General features: G+C 45.6%; 1 protein-coding gene across 7 annotated transcripts in view; it reads left to right on the forward strand.

Annotated features, from left to right (window-relative positions):
* nrxn2a (neurexin 2a) overlaps positions 1-21636 on the forward strand; it is a 575558-nt gene that overhangs the window by 305487 nt on the left and 248435 nt on the right. For all 7 annotated transcript variants that reach the window (XM_036523412.1, XM_036523417.1, XM_036523416.1 and 4 more), the window contains 2 exons: positions 5191-5364; positions 8964-9083. In XM_036523412.1, coding sequence (XP_036379305.1) covers positions 5191-5364; positions 8964-9083 — 294 coding nt within the window. The remainder of the gene's footprint in view (positions 1-5190; positions 5365-8963; positions 9084-21636) is intronic.

The following is a 21636-nucleotide window of genomic DNA, read 5'->3' on the forward strand; positions in this document are numbered from 1 at the left end:
AGACTCTCTGCTCTCAAGCAGTGCTTTCTTCCTCGCCATTACCTGGAAGCGCGCAAAGCTCTTTAGATCCACTTAAAGTTCTGTCTGTCATCTTTTGTCATTTTTCAACGCTCGCAAAGGCCTTTGGTGGCCCCAGGGAGCGAAACGTTGAGACCTCAGCACACAAATATGCGAGTGGGGCCAGGCGCTATATTGGATGCTGAAAAATGGCAGTGATGTGTTTGAATTAGAATCCGGTCCCCCACATGAAGGAAGCACAGGGCCTCTCCCCGGGGGCCTCTGGGAAAAGGTTACCTGTGTGGCGGCGATGCGCTCTCCAAGGTTTATATTTCTCTCTCTTTTTCTCTTTCCTGGTTTTTAATTGTCTCACCGGAGCGAGCAGGGGCCAAGCTGAAGTCATGACCTCCATAACTATTGAAATAATCAAGCTGTAGTGAGCTCTAGAGTCCCGAGGTGAAGAGAAAGAAGAGAAAGGAAACTGAGAGAGCAGGAGAGAAAGGCAGAAGGGTTTTTTGTTTGTGCTCAGACAGGGACCTTAGTAGAAGTATCTTTTTTCTTATCTTGCCTGGTTGATTGGTCTATTGATTTATTGATTGATATATTAGTTTTAGGAGAACCACCATGCTTTCTAAATGCCAAATGTATTTTCAAGACAAAATGATTTTCTTCCATTGTTGCTGCTGATAGATGCAGATGTTGCCAATAAAATGGATATCTGATAATTATGTTTTCATCACCCGTGATTCATAATCTTTTGGAGCTCTGTGTGATACTCTACCATGTCACAGAATGCGGTGCTAAACCACAAGCAACGTGTGACATGTCAGGTAACTGTGAGGATGGTAGTCCAGTGAAAATTGCAATTAGCTGAGGTAATTAACAGCTCAGTTGTAAGGATGTCTGTGAGGTTCGTTGGGGTCCCAGGTCACCAGGCAGTAGGAAGATTGTGAGATATGTGAGAGGTCAGTGTTGAGTATTGTAGGATTTGTAGTTCAGAGGCTAAGCCCCTCCACAACATCTCCCTCCACCAATGAAGAGCCAGCAATAGACCTGACTGGCACTGGTGCAGTGGTAACTTCAGCAGTGTGGTGTAGTGATGAAGAACAGGGCCTGCAAATGAAAGTTATCCAGTTTGACTCCCTGCCCAGGTACAGCTGTTGTAGCCTTACTTCAGTAAATATTCAGATGTATAAGTGTGTTACTTGTAAGAAATTATAATCTGTGTAAATTGTTCTAGATAGAAGCATAGCAATTAAATGTAAGTGTACTGTGAAATGGTTAAGGAATCAGGCTTATAACCAGAAGATTGTAGATCTGATTCCCAGGTGGGATTTTATTGTTGTGTCATACTCTTGTTATGATTTCATATGAAGGTAGAGCTACCATGTCAGATTCTCTCACTTAAAATGATCTCGGCTGCAAGTGGCTGTTTTTTGCTTTATTTTGTTTTGTTTTAACAAAACATATTTGGTATTCATGCAGAACAATCAAAATCAGGTGTTCTCTGCTTGTTCACTTGTTGCCACTGTATGGTCATGCATGGTCATGCACAGGCACTTCAGTATGGGTTTCACGGATTCATACCCTCAGTGAGGGAGTAATTAGGTAGTGCTGCTGGAATATGCTGATGTAAAGACCAATGACCGCAATCAACAATACAACATGCCTTAAGAAAAATGCTTGTTTGGGTGAATCTATTCGCATATTATATTGACGTAGAGTGCTCGAATCCTTGTCTCTGATGCTTTTGGGGTCAGTTCAGACGTTGTCTTGTAGTATTAGTGACCGCAGTGCATGGTGCATTCTGAAACTTGCTGACATTTGGTTTCAGTTCAGCGTTAACATTTCTCTAACACCTATGGTTACCCTCCTGTTCTAAACATTCATTATCAGGCTCAGGGCAACTTTGATGTTACACAGTAAATTTTATCCACCAACGGCAAAATTTCTCTTTTTTTGTTCTTCATAACATCAAAAGAGGGCCTGTTTTTTGGCTCAGTCTCTTGGGGAGAATACACTGTGTGAACTGCTAGTACAATGAATGGAAATTTTTATAATAGACTGGGATGTGCATTCCTGCTTACACTGCTGTGTGAAGAGTGTGTGGGAGCAGTGTGCTATGTGAAAATCTGTCCAATTTGTAAGGCACAGATTATAAACAAAGCAGGAAAAACTGTCTGCACTGACCCTTTTCAATCCAGAAAGTGTTGCCAGGGGTTGCAGAAGAGGCAATGCTGAGAAATAGCTCCTTTTTTCGTAATATTTCATCTTAATTTATTTTTCTCTGCCAGCAGATATTACTGGTGGAGGCCAAGGTTTGCTTGAGCCCTTCCAGGGTGAGAGGTGACCTGTGCTTTTTCAATAGGATTTCTCCCACTACAGCATTTTTATAGTGAATATAAATTGCCCGTTAAAGTATAAACATAACTCTGCACTTTGAAAAGACACATTTTATTGGTTTTGGCATGAGGCTGCATCAAATTAGCTGTCACAGGTGGCTCTGACTCTGCATCGGGGGACAGCATTAGGGCTAAGATTGCCCTCTGGAGAACTGCTACCAGATCAACAGTGTTTTATTTATTTTTTACTGTGTATTTATTTGGCAGGTGCTCTTATCTGCAGTGACTGTAGAAATTGTGGCACTGAATACAAATAGCAAGCAATCTAGCAGGACGTAACATATCATGTCTGAGTACAACTAGCGAAAAGTCAATGTAGAAACATCCTCACCAATTAAGACAAATGCCCATGTAACGGCTGTATAAATAATGATCATGACTGCCCATTTCCCTTTAGCATAACTGCAAAAATGCATAACAGATGTGCTACAGGTATCAGTTCATCCAGCAGAGTAGGACAGATCTGACTCAGATTGAAGCATGCACAGTTTAGGGTGATACAGGATAGGAGAGTAGTCACTTTCTCATGCCACCACTAGGGGGCCAACCTTCTATGAATAGGTAGCCCTTTTCATGGAGTGACAGACAGACAGCAACGCACTGTGTGAGCTGGCCTGTAGGGGGATATATTTGACTTTGAGTAAGCAGAGGGGGACTCAGGGCCTGAGATGCCAGTAGCAGGGTTTGAAGTGGGTGTGGGCTGCGACTAGTAACCAGTGAAGAGAGATGGGGTGAGAGTAGGTGATGCTAGAGGGTATGTATGTACCAGAATGGCTGCAACGTCTTGGATGAGCTGGAGGAGTTTGGATGGAGTTGGAAGGGATGTCGGCCAGGACAGAGTTGCAGTAGCCCAGGCAGGACAGCACCGTGACCCTCGCTGGTTGGAGTCACTGGAGTAGGGGAGTGGTTGGTGGGAAATGGGCAGATAGCCTTGGTGTTTGCTAAGAGGCAGTGATAGTTGTGGGTTAACTTTGCAGTAGGTGTGGGAGAAGTGGTTGCATTGTCCAGAGTACCACCGGCGTTGCTGGTGACCTGAAAGGGGGTTCAGCTGGTGCTCCCCAAGGAGGTGTTGGATTCCAGCACTACTGATGACTCAGCTGGGAGGTTAAAGCATTTTGAACACGTCTAGGAGGATGTGCTTACAAGACATGCCCAGGTGCAGGGACTGTGTTTCAGCTGGGGAAAAGAAAGATGTGATGGGCATGTGCATAACAGAGAGGAAGCCAGCAGAGACTGGAGTGTGGAGTGTGAGGAGAATGGAGAGCTCCAGTCTTTTCCTCTCCATCTTTCTCATGCAAGAGGGAGGTAGCACCTCCATGCCCATGCATGCTGTTGGCACAGAGAGGAAAACCTCACTGCTACAGGGCTTTGTTTATATGGTCTATGAAAATGCAGGTACTCGCTGCTCAAAATTCATTCTTTCTAGAGAGGGAAGTGACTGATAGACTCACGGCTGGACATGCGTCAACAACAGATCTTGAGTGGTTCTGTCTCTCTAACACTCTCCTAGCATTAGGATTCTCTGCTGTGGACTGTATCCTGGTGACAGTTGTGAGAGTGTAATCTGTTTTTATTGAACCAAAAATAAAATTCAATTTAAGAACAATAACTCTCCATCTTTTCTCTTCTTTCCCTTCAACAAGGGAAAGAAGAGAGAGAAAGAGAGGGAGAAAGGGGTAGAATGGGGTAGAACTTTCTGAAAAAACTGTCCTTTCTCACATTTCTCTGGGACACATGTGGTTTCTCTAATGTGCTAATGACCAGCTCATGATTCCATTGTTTGTTTTCTGCGCCATCGATCCAAGACCTCATCGATTCCCCCTCTCTGCCTTGCTCCCGCGCCTGGGTTTTATTGTGGAGAAAATGCGCAAAGCCAAATGTGTGAGAGGCAGCTGAATGCACCAAAGCAAAACTAATTTATTGCAAAATGCAACACATTTATTTTCTATAATTGAGATGATGATTTTGTCTTTGAAGTGAAGGCCAAAACGTTTAGGGAGAAGAGGGAAAAAAAGAAAAGCACTCTGTAGGCTGGGCTGTAGGAATGTGTGTAGACTGCTTGTGCACTCCTGCTACCTCTAAAGGAAAATTAATCCACCTCTCTCCCAGATTTTACTGCTCTTTTACTGGACAGGACAGTCAGTGTGTCAGAGCTGTGACCCAGCAGAAAATGGCCACCCTCTCCTCCTGCTGGTCGGCAAAATCGCATGTCCCTCTAGAAGTGTGCACAGTCCATGCGTGTGGACTTCCCACTTCCAGATATTTCATCGGTGCACTAGGACTCCTTTAGGGGGCAGACCGGTGTTTTATTCTCTGTCTTGCCACAGTCACACTCTTTTTTTTTTAACCTGCTGAGAACCCCCTTTTCACTAGGTCTAATTGAACCCCCTCTGCACTAGATTGTATTGAACCCCTACCTCACTAGGTTATATCGAACCCCCTCTTCACTAGGTTATATCGAACCCTCTCTTCAGTAGGTTGTATTGACCCCCCACGTCACCAGGTTTTATTGAACCCCTGCCAACGTCAATGTGAAGACTACGATCCAGGCAATCCATTCTGCATTGCTTCTGGTGTGGAGCTCTGCAGCCATCTTGATTCCCACACAGGGTTGAGCACCACGGTTGTCTGGTTGTCTGCAGGCGTAACAGAAGGAGTGTCTAAATCACCATGCAATGAGCTGACCTGATCAGCTAATTTTGACTGCTGGTCTCATCCCGCGAACATATGCCGGCCGACTGCATGTGTGACCCGCACAGCTTAATGACTGAAAGCTGGCTCTGTGTTTCAGGAGAGCTGTACATCGGGGGAGTGGGGAAGAGCATGTACAACAGCCTGCCCAAGCTCATCGCGTCCCGGGATGGCTACCAGGGCTGCCTGGCCTCGGTGGACCTGAACGGCAGATTGCCGGACCTGATCGCAGACGCCCTCCACAGGGTGGGGCAGGTGGAGAGGGGCTGTGACGGTGAGTGACAGGAGGAGCCACGCCCTCACACACAGCTGCGATCACCTGCTCTCTCATACATGCCTCCGAGGAAACGATATCGTACACACCTCATGAGAACAGCAGTGTGGTTCATGGCTGCTGGGAGCAGCAGAGTCAAACCCCTGTCTGCACTCTCATACATGCCCTCTGTACTGCACTGTGATACAGGCCCCCAGCATATCGTGCTGTCGTACATATCTCCCACATACTGCACTGTGATACATGCGCCTCTCACACACTGCACTGTGATACATGCCTCTCACACACTGCACTGTGATACATGCCTCTCACACTGCACTGTGATACATGCCTCTCACACACTGCACTGTGATACATGCCTCTCACACACTGCACTGTGATACATGCCTCACACACTGCACTGTGATACATGCCTCTCACACACTGCACTGTGATACATGCCTCCCGCACACTGCACTGTGATACATGCCTCCCGCACACTGCACTGTGATACATGCCTCTCGCACACTGCACTGTGATACATGCCTCTCACACTGCACTGTGATACATGCCTCTCACACACTGCACTGTGATACATGGCTCTCACACACTGCACTGTGATACATGCCTCTCACACACTGCACTGTGATACATGCCTCCCACACAGATCTCACACACTGCACTGTGATACATGCCTCCCACACACTGCACTGTGATACATGCCTCCCACACACTGCACTGTGATACATGCCTCCCGCACACTGCACTGTGATACATGCCTCCCGCACACTGCACTGTGATATATGCCTCCCACACACTGCACTGTGATACATGCCTCTCACACACTGCACTGTGATACATGGCTCTCACACACTGCACTGTGATACATGCCTCTCACACTGCACTGTGATACATGCCTCTCACACACTGCACTGTGATACATGCCTCTCACACACTGCACTGTGATACATGCCTCTCACACACTGCACTGTGATATATGCCTCCCACACACTGCACTGTGATACATGCCTCCCACACACTGCACTGTGATACATGCCTCCCATGGAACAGCTCTTTCATACCAGGCACACCTCAAACAAGTCTGGCTAAATGAGAGGAGTCTTAGAGTAAGTACTCATTCTAATGCCCCTTGTCCTGCATGTTTTAGATCTCTCCCTGCTCCAACACAGCTGATTCAAATGATCAACTTGTTATGATCTCCTGGAAGATCATAACAAGTATGAACTTATCATTTAAATCAGGATTCATTCTAACAAGTGAGGCTAAATGAGTCAAGTATTCATTCTAATGAGCAACAGTAAACGAGTAACTCATATACAGTACATATGCTACAACAAACGGATTCATTCCAATGATCAAATTGACCACACTATTCCAATGATCAAATTGACCACACTCTCATGCATACTTCAGATACATGTGGGAACAATACTGCCAAACACAGGTCACAAGAGCAAGAGAAGTGCCCGTCAGTCTCTCACATGAGCAGCGTTTTATCACAGGACCCTGCAATTTTCATATTCCTCACATTTAGATCAGTGTATAACTGGAGCAACACCATCTGCGGTCCACAGGAGGCATCTGATCACAGCCGGGTTGTGCAGAAGGTGTTTACGGTTCATTTACGGTCCATCAATGCTGAGCACATGTGGGGAAAGGCGAGGGGTATTCATTTTTTTCTGTGTTCATAGCAATCCCCTGACTTGGTGCCGCCCACCTGCTGTTGTGTTGCTTTGCAAAACTATTGTTCGATAAATGCCATTGCATGCCATTCCAAGCACCAGGAAAAATAATGAGCTCATGATCCTCTCTTTTTTTTTCAGTCAAGATATGCCTTGGGGCTTGTTATCAGTTCAAGGCACACCGTGTTATTTCGTCTAAAGACTGGAGTTAGATTCTCACATTAGTTTCATATTACAAGCTTACATTGTCCCTTCCCATTCGCAGGAAGAGCCTCTTATATGTTTGAATGAATAATGCAAAAGTATTTTTCCAAAATAATTTGAAAAGGGAGGTTACTCTACGATGTTCTCCTCCAGGAACATTATGTATTTGTGTGACTTATTTGCTCCAGTTTTCTGCCTGCTGATGCCGTTTGGTAATTAGTTTGCAACACTGGGGAATAACTGTTACTAAAGTATACATTTTCTGACTCCCTAGATGTGTTGTGCACATGGAAAAACACCCCTGAAAGTGATGCTTACCTCATCTCCACACGACCATTATTCCATCTCCGTGTAACTGAACTTAATCTGAGTTTGATTTGAATACAGGCTCAACTCTCTGCTAATGTTAATATCTGTCAGAGCAAATCCTTTACCTGAACTGGGTATGCAAGGCTCAGAGAATGCGGATTGGGTGTCGTATACTATGTTTCAATTACTTAGTTGCACGACTGAGTTGTTTGAACCACACCTTGTGAGCCTAGAACTTCACCAATGATGCAATCCAGACAAGGGCAGACAGATACAAAACCATGTTGGAACAGTCGTTTCTTTTCCTCACGGACAGCTCTGATTACTTGAAGACACTGAATGTTGTATATAAAAAACATCTTGCATTTTTAAAGTGCATGTTGTGGGGCTCCTGAGTTTGTCTGCATGATTCTATAAGCACTCAAAGAACCATTGTGGAAAAAGCCGTTCCTGGTGAACAGTGTTTATGTCAGCATTCTCTAGCGAAAAGCTCAAGATGGTAGAAAGCCTAGGTTGTGCTGATGATCAGGAGGGAGTTGGCCAGACTATAGGCACACAGGACACAGGGATGAATGCTCAGTAGCCCATGCAAGTACAGTAAGGCATCTGAGAAAAGGGAAGCCTATGTTAGCGTTAGGCCAGAGATCTCCTGTAAGAGAAGGGAGGTTTGGCTGTGCTGTAAGCAGAACCGAGGTGTCGGGCCGCTGGGAGACGTCCACTGTGGATTTGGGGAAATGCAGAGGTGTGTACGAGTGGTTTTTACAGCGCAGCTATTCTAGGTGTACGAGTGCATGCTGGGATAGGAAAGCAGGGTGGAATGGCCAGAGGCCTCTTTCTTTCCGCTCCTCTTCCCACACACTGTCGCATCTCGAATACTTCATCTTTTTCTCATGTAAAGATCTCCTTGGTGTTTCCACTTAGTCTTGAACCCACTGGCTAATCGATCAGAGCCAACCCACCATGAATGTTGGCTTTTTCCACAACTGACATTGCAATTGCGCTGACTCTAAGCCCAATCTGTTGAACTACATTTTTGTTATGGGTTGCCATTGATTTTTATTAACACTCAACTCAGACTCTGACCCATTCTGCAGTGGAGCATCCAGTCTAGTCTAAATAAGGTGCACGTTCAATAAAGTGTTGGCTTTATCCCCAGCTGACATTGCAGTTGCTCTAACTCTTAACCCAATCTGTTAAACAACATTTTGGATTTAGATTTCCATTGATTTTATTAATACTTATTCCAAACTCTGACCCATTTTGCAGCAGAGGATCCAGTCTAGTCCAAATTGGGTGCACATTAAGTAAAGAGGCAAAGATAAGTCTTCCAGGGCTTCTGGGTGAATAAGAATGGTGTAATATTGATGAATGCAAATTAACTGATCACTGTGCCTTTGCCCCCAGGCCCCAGCACGACCTGTACAGAGGACTCCTGCTACAATCTGGGGGTGTGTCTGCAGCAGTGGGAGGGCTTCTCCTGCGACTGTACCATGACGTCCTACGGGGGTGCTTTCTGCAGTGACCGTGAGTACCCCTGCATTCACTTCTCTTTGGCTGGGCTGGGTGAGGGGATGGGTAGGAAACCTGCCTCAGATGTGAGCTCTGTTCCCCCCCGCCCCAACCTGCTCCTATTGGTTAGATTTATTTATATATCAGGGTTACAAATTTCTCTTTCCTTAAAACCTACTGCAGAGTCATAGCGATTAATGTTTGATGGCCAGCACATTAAAAATGCCATGTTTAAATGTGTTAAACACAACATCTCTCGCGCTGCCAGAAGCACTCTTAGGATACCGTGCTTGTGTATGTAGAGCCAGGTTTTGTAGCTGGCTGGTCACACTAAACAAGAACCCCGAGATGCCATAGGTCATTGTATGGTCCATGCTTACAAAGTCTAAAAGTAAACTAACTAATCTAACTAAAGTATAACCCTGACTAAATTCCTTTTTTTTCAAAGTTTCTTTGAAGATGTTTAATTCCCAATATTATCTGTGAGCTACACTTCATTGTGGGGTTACCTTGGAATACCTCAGGAACAGCACACGCACCTAACCTGGCTGCTTATGGAGTTTCTGTCGTGCAGCTGCACGCCGTATTTACGCCGCCAGGCAGTGCTTTAGAATAATTTGGGGGGCGGTAAGGCTGGAAAGCAGATTTTACAGCATTGAAAAGCTCTAATATATTTGTCCTGGGAGCAGGAGGGAGGACGTTGGTCACATGGTAGCAGGTTTGCACCGTTCCCCTCTGCCGATCTAATGGAGAAAATGCACTGGAGACGCTTGGCTAATGAGCTAAATGAAGATGGATCGGGCCTGAGGCTCCAAACTGGCACAAACAGGGCTGCAGGTGTGTGTTCACAAGGACCCCCCACCCCCCTGCCGCACTGCAATCCTTTTATTAATCTCAGCCAAAACAAATGCAGCGGTGGTGGTCGCCGCATTAATTGAGCTGTTCTCCAGCTCTCTGTTGGTTTGTTTTGCGAGGAGGTGACAGTGGCATTAAGATCCAGTTCAGATCGTTATTAGAACCTATCTGGCTTTTTTTTTTTGGCCCGCTGAGATAATTGCTTCCTATGAACTAGATTATCTTCAGATGCTCTGTGTTGTTGTGAGGCTCTTATTGCATTTGATGGCGAGCGGGTGGAATGCGATTTTTCTTAAGTGGATTGACCTGGTTGTGTTGGTCCTCATTTGTTGCAGTGATATACAGTAATATCTGGAGTGCGGACGGGGCGGGTCTGTTTTCGGCTGAGTGTAAACAACATTCTAATTTCAATATGCATGAAGACAGGCTGTATTAAATGAGAGGCAATAGTTCTTGTGTTTGTATAATCTTTTTTTGATAAGGGAGCTGTGTGTGGCTTCGCATCACAGAAAGACTCCCTTTTTACTTGTAAGTTGAGTTCTGAGGTCATTGGAAATATCTGGAGGCATTTGACGCAATGCGTGTATGTGAGGGAGGGGGGGTGGTGTGCAAAGAGAGGGACAGGGATTTGGGTGGGGGAAGAGAGTGGCTGTGGGAATCAGTCCTGGGTGCCCACAGCTAGGCCACAGATTTTCCATGCATTGACCAGATAGCAATGCGGGAGCTGAATATTTGGTCATAATAGAACATCTGTGGTTTGGCATCCAAAGTGTACAGTTTGCAGCTGTCCTTCACTCTCACCCACAATGCACTGAGCTCTGTTGAATGTCATCAGATGAAAGTGTTTCTGTGATGTTGTGGCAGACCACACACCTAACAAGGTAAGTCTTGCTTGAAAATCTCCTGATGCCAATTATGAGTTTGCTCTGTGCGCGTCCCTGGAACTATGATGTCTCAGGGCTCAATGCTTCATTCTAAGTACATGATATGTCTATGTTCTCATGTGTAGTGTGTGTGGGCTTTCTGTTTAGCAGAACAAGCAGAAAGCTGACAAATGATAGCTTTCCTACTGGCTGTGCAGGCCCAAAAGAGAGACAGTGTCAAAATATGGGCCAGTAATTAGCAATGGGAGAGTGACTCCTGAAAAAATAATGGGTAAGGCTAATATGTGATGCCAGTCACTAAATACTGTGAATCAACAAAAAGGCTTTGCTCTCAATAGCAAGACATTCTGATTGGTCAATTCAGTGAGTTGATACTGTGAACATTCTGATTGGATCCGTTGTGATCCAGGAGGGGGTGGTTGATGCATGTGTCTGCCATCATCATAGAACCTTCTGATTTCCATGTGAAGCTCAATGATTGGTTCAAGTCGGTCAGAGACTCCACCCATTCTGGGGTTCATGAAGCCTCAGTCTTTCATTGCTGCTGCAGAATGGCGTAGCGGCACACTCATGATAAAGTGAGGGCATAGTTCCTTACTTATCAGTGTGAGGAAAGGGTTTACTCTGCCAATCTCTGCTTCTGACATTTAGGTTAGGTTCAATGGGAACGGGGAGGAACAGCTGGAGCAAATTTTATTGTTTTCTTCCAGGGCTGTTGCATGATCCTACTGCTGGTCCAACGGCCCCAAATCCCTTATAACTCACTGCAACCTGCACACTGCTCTGGATTCAAGCACATAAATAAATTTAATCCACATATATATGTAAATAAGTGTATAATATGCAGATGTTCTTCTTCCGCATCATGTTCCTAAGTGACCGTCTCTCATGAACAGTACAATTAAAATTCAGAATGAAAAACACCAATCACAGTTCTCACAGGTAGGACTGCTGTGTGCTCAGTGTGCAGGGGCATTCTGGATGAGCTGGAGCAGTGAGCTTAGTGGGGGGAGTGATATGGTGGTGTCTCTGGTGACCCCCCCATGCGCTGAGGATCCTGTTCAGCGCCCGCTGCTGCAGTCCCGGATGCGCGTTCTCCTCACCCTGACACTGCGTGTTGCACGGTGATTAATGGCGGAAAGCGAGCGGTCGCCTCTTTGCTCCGCCATCATTACAGCGCTGGGGTTTATCTGCGAGCTCTAAACAGCCCGCAAAGCGCCACTGTGCTTCCGTCCTTCCCCGAGCCGATTAATTAAACGCTCTGGCACTCTGTGTGTGAACGCGCTTGTTCTGAGCGTTCAGCGCTCAGGGCAGGCATGGCTGTGGCTTCAGCCCTATTCACTGTCGCATTGTCCTGTTGATACGGTGGCGAATGTCCATCACCCGGAAATGCTGAGGCTCGGGCTATGATCGAAATGCAGGCTGTTTCAGGTACTTCCTTTAAACTGTACTCAAAACATCATTACTGAGTCCTTGCAGTGTGTACTTCCGTGTGACTGTTTAAAAAGCTGCTCATGACTGTCGGTGGGCAACAAGAGTTACATTCAAAATCCATCTCTCTCTCTCTCTCTCTCATACACACGCACACACACACAAGCACACACATGCACTCTGAACAGAATGTCCTGTCTTTGGAAGGAAATCAGAGGCCAGACATTCCCAGCAGGTCAGATGAAGAGCTGTGAAGTGGAAACAGAGCCAGATTCAAGCCCTGCCCGCCAAAGCTGTGTGGCGATAGAGCTACTAGCCACACAGAACAAAAATAGACCCAGCAAGATGAAGTAATGATGCTGAACTGTACTTAAAGTGACATATAGATCCTGCTGAAGACACTACATCAGTTTTGCAGCTCTGGTGATACGAGCATCACTTCCTGTCGTAGACTAATGACCGTGGTTTTCCAGCATTGACTCAGAAGTTAACCTGTCACATTGGAGTGTGTGAGGTATTGTAGTTATTTACTGTGCCATCAGGGAGGCAGTGTATGAACTCTCTGGGTCACCCTCTGCAGGGGGTCCGGCTGAGTGCAGCCCCTCTCCACTCAAGCTGCATCTGTCAACCTGAGGAGATGCCGCTGTCTGAGACCCATCCCTCCACCTGCCTCCACACCACTCAGAGCAGCTTTTCAGCATGCTTTCCGTTCTTATTTCATCACATTTTTTTGCTTTATTTCATTAACCTGCCCTTATCCAATTCCATCCTTGCAAGACGCGGTCTAACCTGGTCATTGTACAAGTTCTCTGTTATCTTCCAAGGCTAAAGGCTACATTTAACTGAAACGGAAATCAATGGCTGTACAAGCACGGGCCCCTTTGCTGGCTGTTCCCCGCGTTTAATTAAATCTCCTGCTTTAAATAGCAGCCAGGCTGTTGCTGGTGGGGTTTGTCCCGCTGGAGGTGTGAGTCCTGTGCGTTGGACTCGCCCGACCACCCGCCTCCTTTGTCTCTGCCGCTTTTATCTCAGAACCAGCTGAGGACTCGAATTCACTCTCACACCCCGTCACCACGGCGCCGGGCCATCAAAAGGGGGTTGCCATGGCATCCCATGGAGATGCGAGTGGATCAAATGCAATCGGTGACAAAACTAGGATGCCTGATCCACAGCCCCACCCCCCCGGTCCAAGGTGGGCTTTGTGGTAGGGGGAATGTTACATCCCCAGGGGTTGTTTTCGGTGACCCCCTTCCCATCGAGGGGATAGTGTCATCATGCGTCCCCTGTGGCCGGTGCTGTGTCTCCTGCCAGTGTCCAGTTCATTTAGTATGGAGTGAGACCCTTTGGACTGAGAGAGGGAAGAAGGGTAGCTTTCACTCACTGTATACACTCATGCACACTGACCTACACACACACACACACACACACAGCATTCAGTTTGCATTGATGTTCATGCCAGGTGGCATGTGATTGGCTTTTTTTTTTTGCGGAGGCAAGATCATGCATTAATATTCAACCACTGGTGCTCTCTGCATGCGCATGTTAGCTGGAATAGTATCACATTGAAGTGCATGTGCTGCATATTATGTTTCAGCACTCTGGACAGCTACTTAATGTGTGCATTTGAGAGGGACACTATTTTAGGCCCTCTTAAGATCCATTGGCTGTATATTTTCCCATTAGACAGTCTTGTCCATAGCATCTTGTATAAGCTTACATTTTATAAATTATCCATGTATACAATCAGATCTGAGGCAGTGGAAATTAAGCCTCTTATTCAGGGCTGCCTCCTGAAAAGCCTCAGATTTCCTCATACAGCAGAGATTTTATCCTTTTTCTTTAACCAGAGATTTTTCGAAGGCACCACTCTCTTTGTGCCTCTGCTTGCCTTGACAGGAGCTGATCGCTTTCATCCTCTGTCCTGCTTCAGCGTCTCCCTCTCCTCCTCTTTCTCCTCCTGCTCCCTCCCCCTCTCCTTCTCCTGTCCCTTCTCCTCCTCCTCTTTCTCGCCCCCCATTTCCTCTTTCCAACCTTCAGAAAATAACAAGAACTTTCCCATTTCTCATCCTGAGTCATACATTTTCCCAGCAGTGTGTATGGGTGGGTGTGCGTACGTTTGTGTGTGTGTGCATCTGTGTGTTTGTGTGTGAATGTACATCTGGTGTGTGTGGGCATTTGTGTATTTGTGCGTGCTTGCGTGAATGTGTTTGAGTGTATGGCATGTGTGCAGGTGTTGTGTTTTTGTACGTGTGCATATGTGTGTCTGTGCGTGGGTGCATGTGTGTGTTTGTGTGGGTGCATGTGTGAGTGTATGTCTGTGTATGCATTCATATGTATGCATTTGTGTGTGTGTGTCTGTGTATGCGTAACGCTATATCGCTCTAATAAACCTGGCAGCTCGCAGTCATATCGAGTGGATTTGCTTTCAATCAGCCAAGCTGCAGTGGGCTGTGAGCTTGCTCTTAGTTTGTTTATATTGTTATTATGGTGCTGGTTATTGTCTCCTCCTCTGTGCTGTGCCTCTAATTGAGCTGGGAGTCTCCAGTGTGTCAGGATCCGTCTGAGACGCTCCATTCCCCTGTGGAACGGTGCTGATTGGCAGAGCCCTGCTTTTACGTTAGCCTACATTATTCATTCTCTCCGAGCCGACTAGCATTCCTTATGCTTTACATACATATTTCCTGCTTATAGAGCAGGGTGTTTGCTCTAGTAATTGAGGTAGAGTTTCTTTCTCTGATAGGTAGAGGAGGGGAGGAGGTGACCTTAAACTGAACCCCAGACTTTAACCTGTCTGCACTGTGAAGAGAAACCCTACGAGGGAGTTAGCTTTAAAGGTGCGGCAGGTAGGAAAGATATGCCAACTGCATCCATGTGCCTCTCATCCCTACGGTAACGATGATCTGTGTGAAAGCTGGGTGCTGGGAGTGCGTTGGCTTGTATACAGTCAGCATTTGAGTGCTATGAGAAGTGTTATGTGCTAAGTGATATGACCAGTTGAAACACGCCCCACTGTTAAATGCTTACTTACTTTTCAGTGTTTTTACAGAGCAATTAGGGGTGACTCTAAGCTTCGTTTACATACAGTGTACATGTTATAATTGTGGTAAAGAGGTCAACTGCTGCTCATTACTCTTTCAGTGTTACCATATTAGGTGAACTGCAGGGGATTTTTTCAACTGAAATGAAGTATCTTCTTTGCTGTTTCTGTAAAAAGTGTCAAATGTTAAACTTTCCACCTTGTAATCTGTGATCAGAGTGGAGATAGCAGTGTGCAGCTGGGTTATTCCGTGAAGAAAAGAACCTGGATTCCTTCTTCACACCTCTTTCCAGTTCACCAAGGTCTGGCTTCCACATCTGCTGCTGGCCTGGGATCAGTCACAATCGGTCCTGGCAGTCAGCTTGCTTTTGCTTACTTCATGTTCCTAACCAGAGGGAGGCTGTCAGCCTGCTGCAGAGGATGACAGAGACGGAGGAGACTGAATGAGAAGGCGTGAGAAACCCAGCCCCAGAAGAGAGGTGATGTCTCTGAAACTGTGGGGCTCTAGTGGCTTTAGTTTTCCTTCTACGACACCCCATTCCTTAGCCAAATCTCATCTCACAGCTGGTGTTGTAGTACCCGTCCACCACATGGGCATTTGCCAAGGTTCTGTGCTGCCAGTACAACACAGACTGGCACTATCTTGTACCTGTCTGTCGAGGTGTTGGCAGGGCTGCAAATGTGTGGATGTATTTTATTGGATGTTTGGTGAAAAGGTGAACATTGTTATTGCTCCGGACTTAGGGAGTAGTGGTAAGGAGCAGCAGTGCGGTGTAGTGGTAAGGACCAGGCCAGCAGTGTGGTGTAGTGGTAAGGAGCAGGCCAGCAGTGTAGTGTAGAGGTAAGGAGCAGGGCAGCAGTGTGTAAGGAGCAGGGCTGATAACTCAAAGGTTGCCAGCTCCATTCCCAAGAGGGACACTGCTTTTATACCCCTGGGCAAAATACCTTAGCCGAATTGCCTCAGTAATATCTAGCAGTATAAAAGGATAAAAAGCGCAAGTTATGGAAGTCCCTCTGGATAAGAGTGTCTGCTAGGCAAACGCAATGTGGAATGCAGAGGCAGGGGTGAAAAAGGCAGAATTTTCCCAATATATTTTGTACATATATGTATTTCAGTAATATAATAGAAGGATGCCCTATCAAAATGGGTAGTTCAGCAAACAAACAAACTGGGAGCCATTGTAAAGCCTGTCTGTGTATATAAGCAACCTTGTGGCAGAAATTTTGGACATTATAAGAGATATGGTATATGACTGCTGTCAGACAGCCATGCTAACACAGACAGAAATGCACTTATGCAAACTACACTTTTTTACTTCACTTTTTTCCTTTTTTTAACCAGTTCACAACATTACCAACCAAAGACACTACATGACTGTGATAGCAACCTTGTTTGAGTCATAGATATCAATTATAGGGTAGCACTGGTCAGCAATACTTTATTCCGATTGATTTAATGGCATAGAAATGGGTCAATGGCCAGTGAGGGAGGGTGAAAGGTTTGTTTGTACACCCTTACAGAAGAGGCTACAAGGACCCCATTGTGCTTTCCAGCATAATTACAGTTATTAGGGGCTGATTGCTCCTTAAATGTAGCGAACACTGCAACGTAATTAATGAAAGCTGTAATCTCTTTAAAACGGGCACTTACACAAAGCAGCTATCAGGAGGTGCTGGTTTCATTCCATAGTCCAGGAAAAAAATGTAACTGAACACAAGCAATTAGGTAATAGAAGCACCAAGCTGGAATGAAGCGCATTGTGACAGTATACAGGTACACATTCTTTCCTAGTTTTGGTCACAGTTTATCTTAAGGACTTACTGACACTGTTACAAAACATCCAGGGAATACACTCTCACATAGCACAAGTATAGAGGAATACTTGCTAATACTTAAGTATAATTTTTAATGCTTTGTTCTGCTTTGAAATGGAGGCAGTTCTGCATATTAAGCTGATACCACTGCAGAATCCTCTGCCGCCATGCAGAAGCATGGTGAATGCAGTCCTCTGGCACATTCATATCCAGTCCAAGGCTGACATTCAAACTGCAAGTCCCACAATGCACCACAGGAGGGCAAACTTCAAACATAGGATAGACACACCCCCCCGGTGACCTCAGCTGGGCAATTCACAGGCATCTGGCAAGTCAGCAGAGGATGCTTTTGAGCAGTGTGATTAGGGGACCCTGGCCACTGCACCCCTCCCAAACCTCAGCAGAACACAGCCAACTGTGTTCCGCCACTCTGGACTCCTGGCCATTGTGGTTTAATGACACGGACCAGATCTGATCTCACAGCGTTCTGGTCTGTAGGACTTCAGAGGTTTTCAGGACTATGTCTGGATGAGAAACAGGACTCGTCTTACATTAGCAGAAGGTTTGGCTGAAAGTCAAAGGGAGGAGCATTTCCTCTTATCAGACGTATCATTCTGTCGGCAGCAGCTGTGAACGGCGAGCGTGCAGTTTCCAGCGTGTCAGAAATGCAGTGTGTCTAAAGTATGAGGGTGGTAATCAGTGCAGTGATGGCTTGCAGGAAAGGCTCGGCAAGAAGGAGCTGTAAAGCAGCAAATGCAATTCAGACACCACATGCAGTCAGGGTGATACATGGCTCTTATGGAAGGCCTGTGATAAAACTGTGATCACTCTCCGTATTTCCCTGTCGCCAGCCATCCTAAGCAAAGTAAGACAATGCTGAGCAGCACAGTCCCCCAGTGAATCCTTTTACTCTGATGCATGCTCTGTTGTCACCATCACTTTTCCATTAGGGGGAAATTATTTGTGATAAGCCCTTGCAGTATCTGTCCTGTGAAATGGGCCAAAAAGAAAAGGGCCCTGGTGGTTTGGGTGTTAGATCTCCACTCAGAATGGGCACAAGAGTCTGAATCTCGCCGAATAGTCTGTGGGCGACATTCGGAACAAGCATTCCAGTTCTAGTAGCGTTCAGTGGACTTATGATGTAAACTTGCATTTTAAACCCCTGCAAAGGTAATTGCATTTGGCTTCATGTGTTGAAATAATTTCGAAGAGTTCAAGGAGGCTTGTATTATGATGGAGATGATGGAGATGATGATGATGATCATTATTGCTTTTTTATTTTATGAATGTTTGATTTTGTTGTTCATATTGTTATATAGTTGTTTATTTTGTTCAGCGAACAAAACTCACATTTTATGATTTAATATTTATATGATTGATGGACATTTACTTCACCAATTTAATCAAGTAATCAGCAAGCTAATGGTTAAAAACTGTTTCTAAGCCACCTTGCCACACTTAGGGAGGGTCGAGCTGAATTATTTGCTTCACTGAAAGCCCAGCAGAGTGATCTTTTTTTAGTTGGCATTTGTAAGATGTGATTTGGCATGAGTAGTAAGCCAGGCTGAATGCTGTGAGTGAGGAGAATAAGCCAGGACATGATATTATATAACAGACTGTAATTAAAGACCCATGCGAGATCAAACAGTGATGGCATTTAGTACTGGAAATGAATGGGTTAAAGGCTTGGCACACAAAGTCACATTTCTTATCTTGCAAAATTAATTGCACAAAAACATTCTGAAAATATTGGCATCTATAAATCCCATATGTATGTACATATGAGGGTGATATGAGAGTGTGTGTGTGTGTGTATTTCAAAGCTTGACATGTATTGCCATGTGGTCAGCATATAGCTTTGCGTTGTGAACTCTAACATGGGAGCATTTCTCTGATAGTGCGTGGTCAGTGTGCTGTCTGTGATCTCTAACCTGGGAGCATTTCTCTGATAGTGTGTGGTCAGTGTGCTGTCTGTGAACTCTAACCTGGGAGCATTCCTCCGATAGTGTGTGGTCAGTGTGCTGTCTGTGAACTCTAACCTGGGAGCATTCCTCCGATAGTGTGTGGTCAGTGTGCTGTCTGTGAACTCTAACCTGGGAGCATTCCTCCGATAGTGTGTGGTCAGTGTGCTGTTTGTGAACTCTAACCTGGGAGCATTCCTCCGATAGTGTGTGGTCAGTGTGCTGTCTGTGAACTCTAACCTGGGAGCATTCCTCCGATAGTGTGTGGTCAGTGTGCTGTCTGTGAACTCTAACCTGGGAGCATTCCTCTGATAGTGTGTGGTCAGTGTGCTGTCTGTGAACTCTAACCTGGGAGCATTCCTCCGATAGTGTGTGGTCAGTGTGCTGTCTGTGAACTCTAACCTGGGAGCATTCCTCCGATAGTGTGTGGTCAGTGTGCTGTCTGTGAACTCTAACCTGGGAGCATTCTTCTGATAGTGTGTGGTCAGTGTGCTGTGCATGGGCTGTGGCACATGCACATTCTGCAGTGAGCTGTATGATGTCTGGTTTATACTCCGGAGGCAGATCCTTGCGCATCCTGTCTCCGGAGTGCTCCGTATTAAACACACTTCACTGATACCCTTCACTGAGTCTGAAAATTAACCTTGCAAGAGATAGAGATTACGCACAGACAGATAGATAGAGAGATAGATAGATAGATAGGTAGGTAGGTAGGTAGGTAGGTAGGTAGATAGACAGGTAGATAGGTAGATAGGTAGATGGATGATGGTAGTCTTGCCTTCTGACACTCCGCCCTTCCCTGCTGTCATCTCATTGGGTGCCTCCTTCAGCAGCCCTGTCTCCCACATGGAGATGCGTACCCCACTGATGCCGGGGTGACATCAGAGCAGCGCTGCATGACAGGGAGCTGAGAGAGAGAAAGGGGGAGCAGACGCCCTGCTCCACAGACATTGTGTGATTGCTCTCACGTCTCGCATCGGCTGATGCATCTGCCTGCATATCGTTCTCCTCCTTTGGGTCCTCACATTTGAGCTTAATGATGTGAACTGAATGTGAAGGGGATGAACTGAATGAGCCACAGGTATGAGGAGGTTCCATGAATCACCTGTAAGGGTGTATAATGAAGTTACATTTGCATTACATTATTGTCATTTAGCAGATGCTCTTATCCAGAGCGACTTACACAGGCTACAATTTGTACACGTTATCCATTTATACAGCTGGATATTTGCTGAAGCCATTCTGGGTTAGGTACCTTGCCCAAGGGTACAATAGCAGTGCCTCAGGGGGGAATTGAACCAGCAACAGATGTGTATCTAGAGTAGATCCACACACATGCTCAAATACACATCCTGGGTGCCTTCCCAGCAGAGTTGAGAGAGTGTGTAAAGAGTGGTTAAAGACCGTGTAAAGAGTGCCTAGAGAGTGTGTAAAGAGCAGGAGGCATCCGTGATTCATGGACCAATGTGAATAAAAGCAGGGTCTTGATATGACAGTACCAATGCATCATTCAGAAGATGCTAATGTCAGGGAAGGAAGGGGACTATCCAAGGCTCTGACATTTTGAGCCAAACTCTTGCACAACAAAAGTCCCAGCCACTTCAAACACCTCACTGACAATAGTAAAAGGTAACAGCACACTCCAAAATGCCAGTATAAGGTCATCCCAACTGTCCGTTCATTAGAATGAATAGTGCCAGATTTGTGTTGTGAGACTGTGGTAATTGTTTGTGTTATAAACTTTTAAATCAGTTGGACAATCTTTCCACCAAGACAAAGCATGCCTTATAATTAAGATACACTGTTAGTAGCTTGATTGGTAATGCTTCGTCTGATTTTGATTTTTGACATATCAGTGGAAGTTGATGCCATGTCTCTGGGTAACCTCTCCAAGAGTCACATGTATGATTGAGAAGAGCAGAGGCCTGTGAAGAGAGCCTTGCAGGACTCCACATGTCACTCTCCAGAGATCAGAGGATGTCTGAAATACATCTGATAGTCCTGAAGTGGGAGGGTGCACAAGGGTGCACCAGCACATTTAAAATCAAACCAATTCATCACTGCATTGAAACAGACTCTCCTTTTAAAGCCAAGTTTGGGCTACAATCAATTTGTATTTGGTTGTCACAGCCAAGAGAAAAAAAATCGCGCATCACGAGCATTGTATTTTGGATATGATCATAGTTTATGTTTACACTGTTGTGTTCTTTCCCTGAGGTTATATGAGTCACCTAAGATGTCATTTACTTCCAGTTTTCCCCATCTCCCTCTGGGTGGCAGGGCAATATGAGTTAACCATAATTTATGATTCTATTAACATTTACTGAGTGACAATAACTCCCTTTTGCTCACAATGGAACATCTGTGCAAAGTATTTTTGTCGAGCTGCATTTGATTCCTTGTGCTCCATCAGCGCCTTGTCTTTATCATCTAACAGTGAGAAATGTCTCCCTTCCAAACAATCTTGGTTTGTCTGTGCATTGCTCTGTTATTCCCAAGAATCATGTTAATTCAATAGCCTGAGCAGATCTGACAACGATGCACTTTGCCCCAAATATCACCGTTAATTATCACATCGGCGGATT

This window comes from Megalops cyprinoides, chromosome 3 (genome assembly GCF_013368585.1).
Source record: "Megalops cyprinoides isolate fMegCyp1 chromosome 3, fMegCyp1.pri, whole genome shotgun sequence".
Classification (NCBI taxonomy): Eukaryota; Metazoa; Chordata; class Actinopteri; order Elopiformes; family Megalopidae; genus Megalops; species Megalops cyprinoides.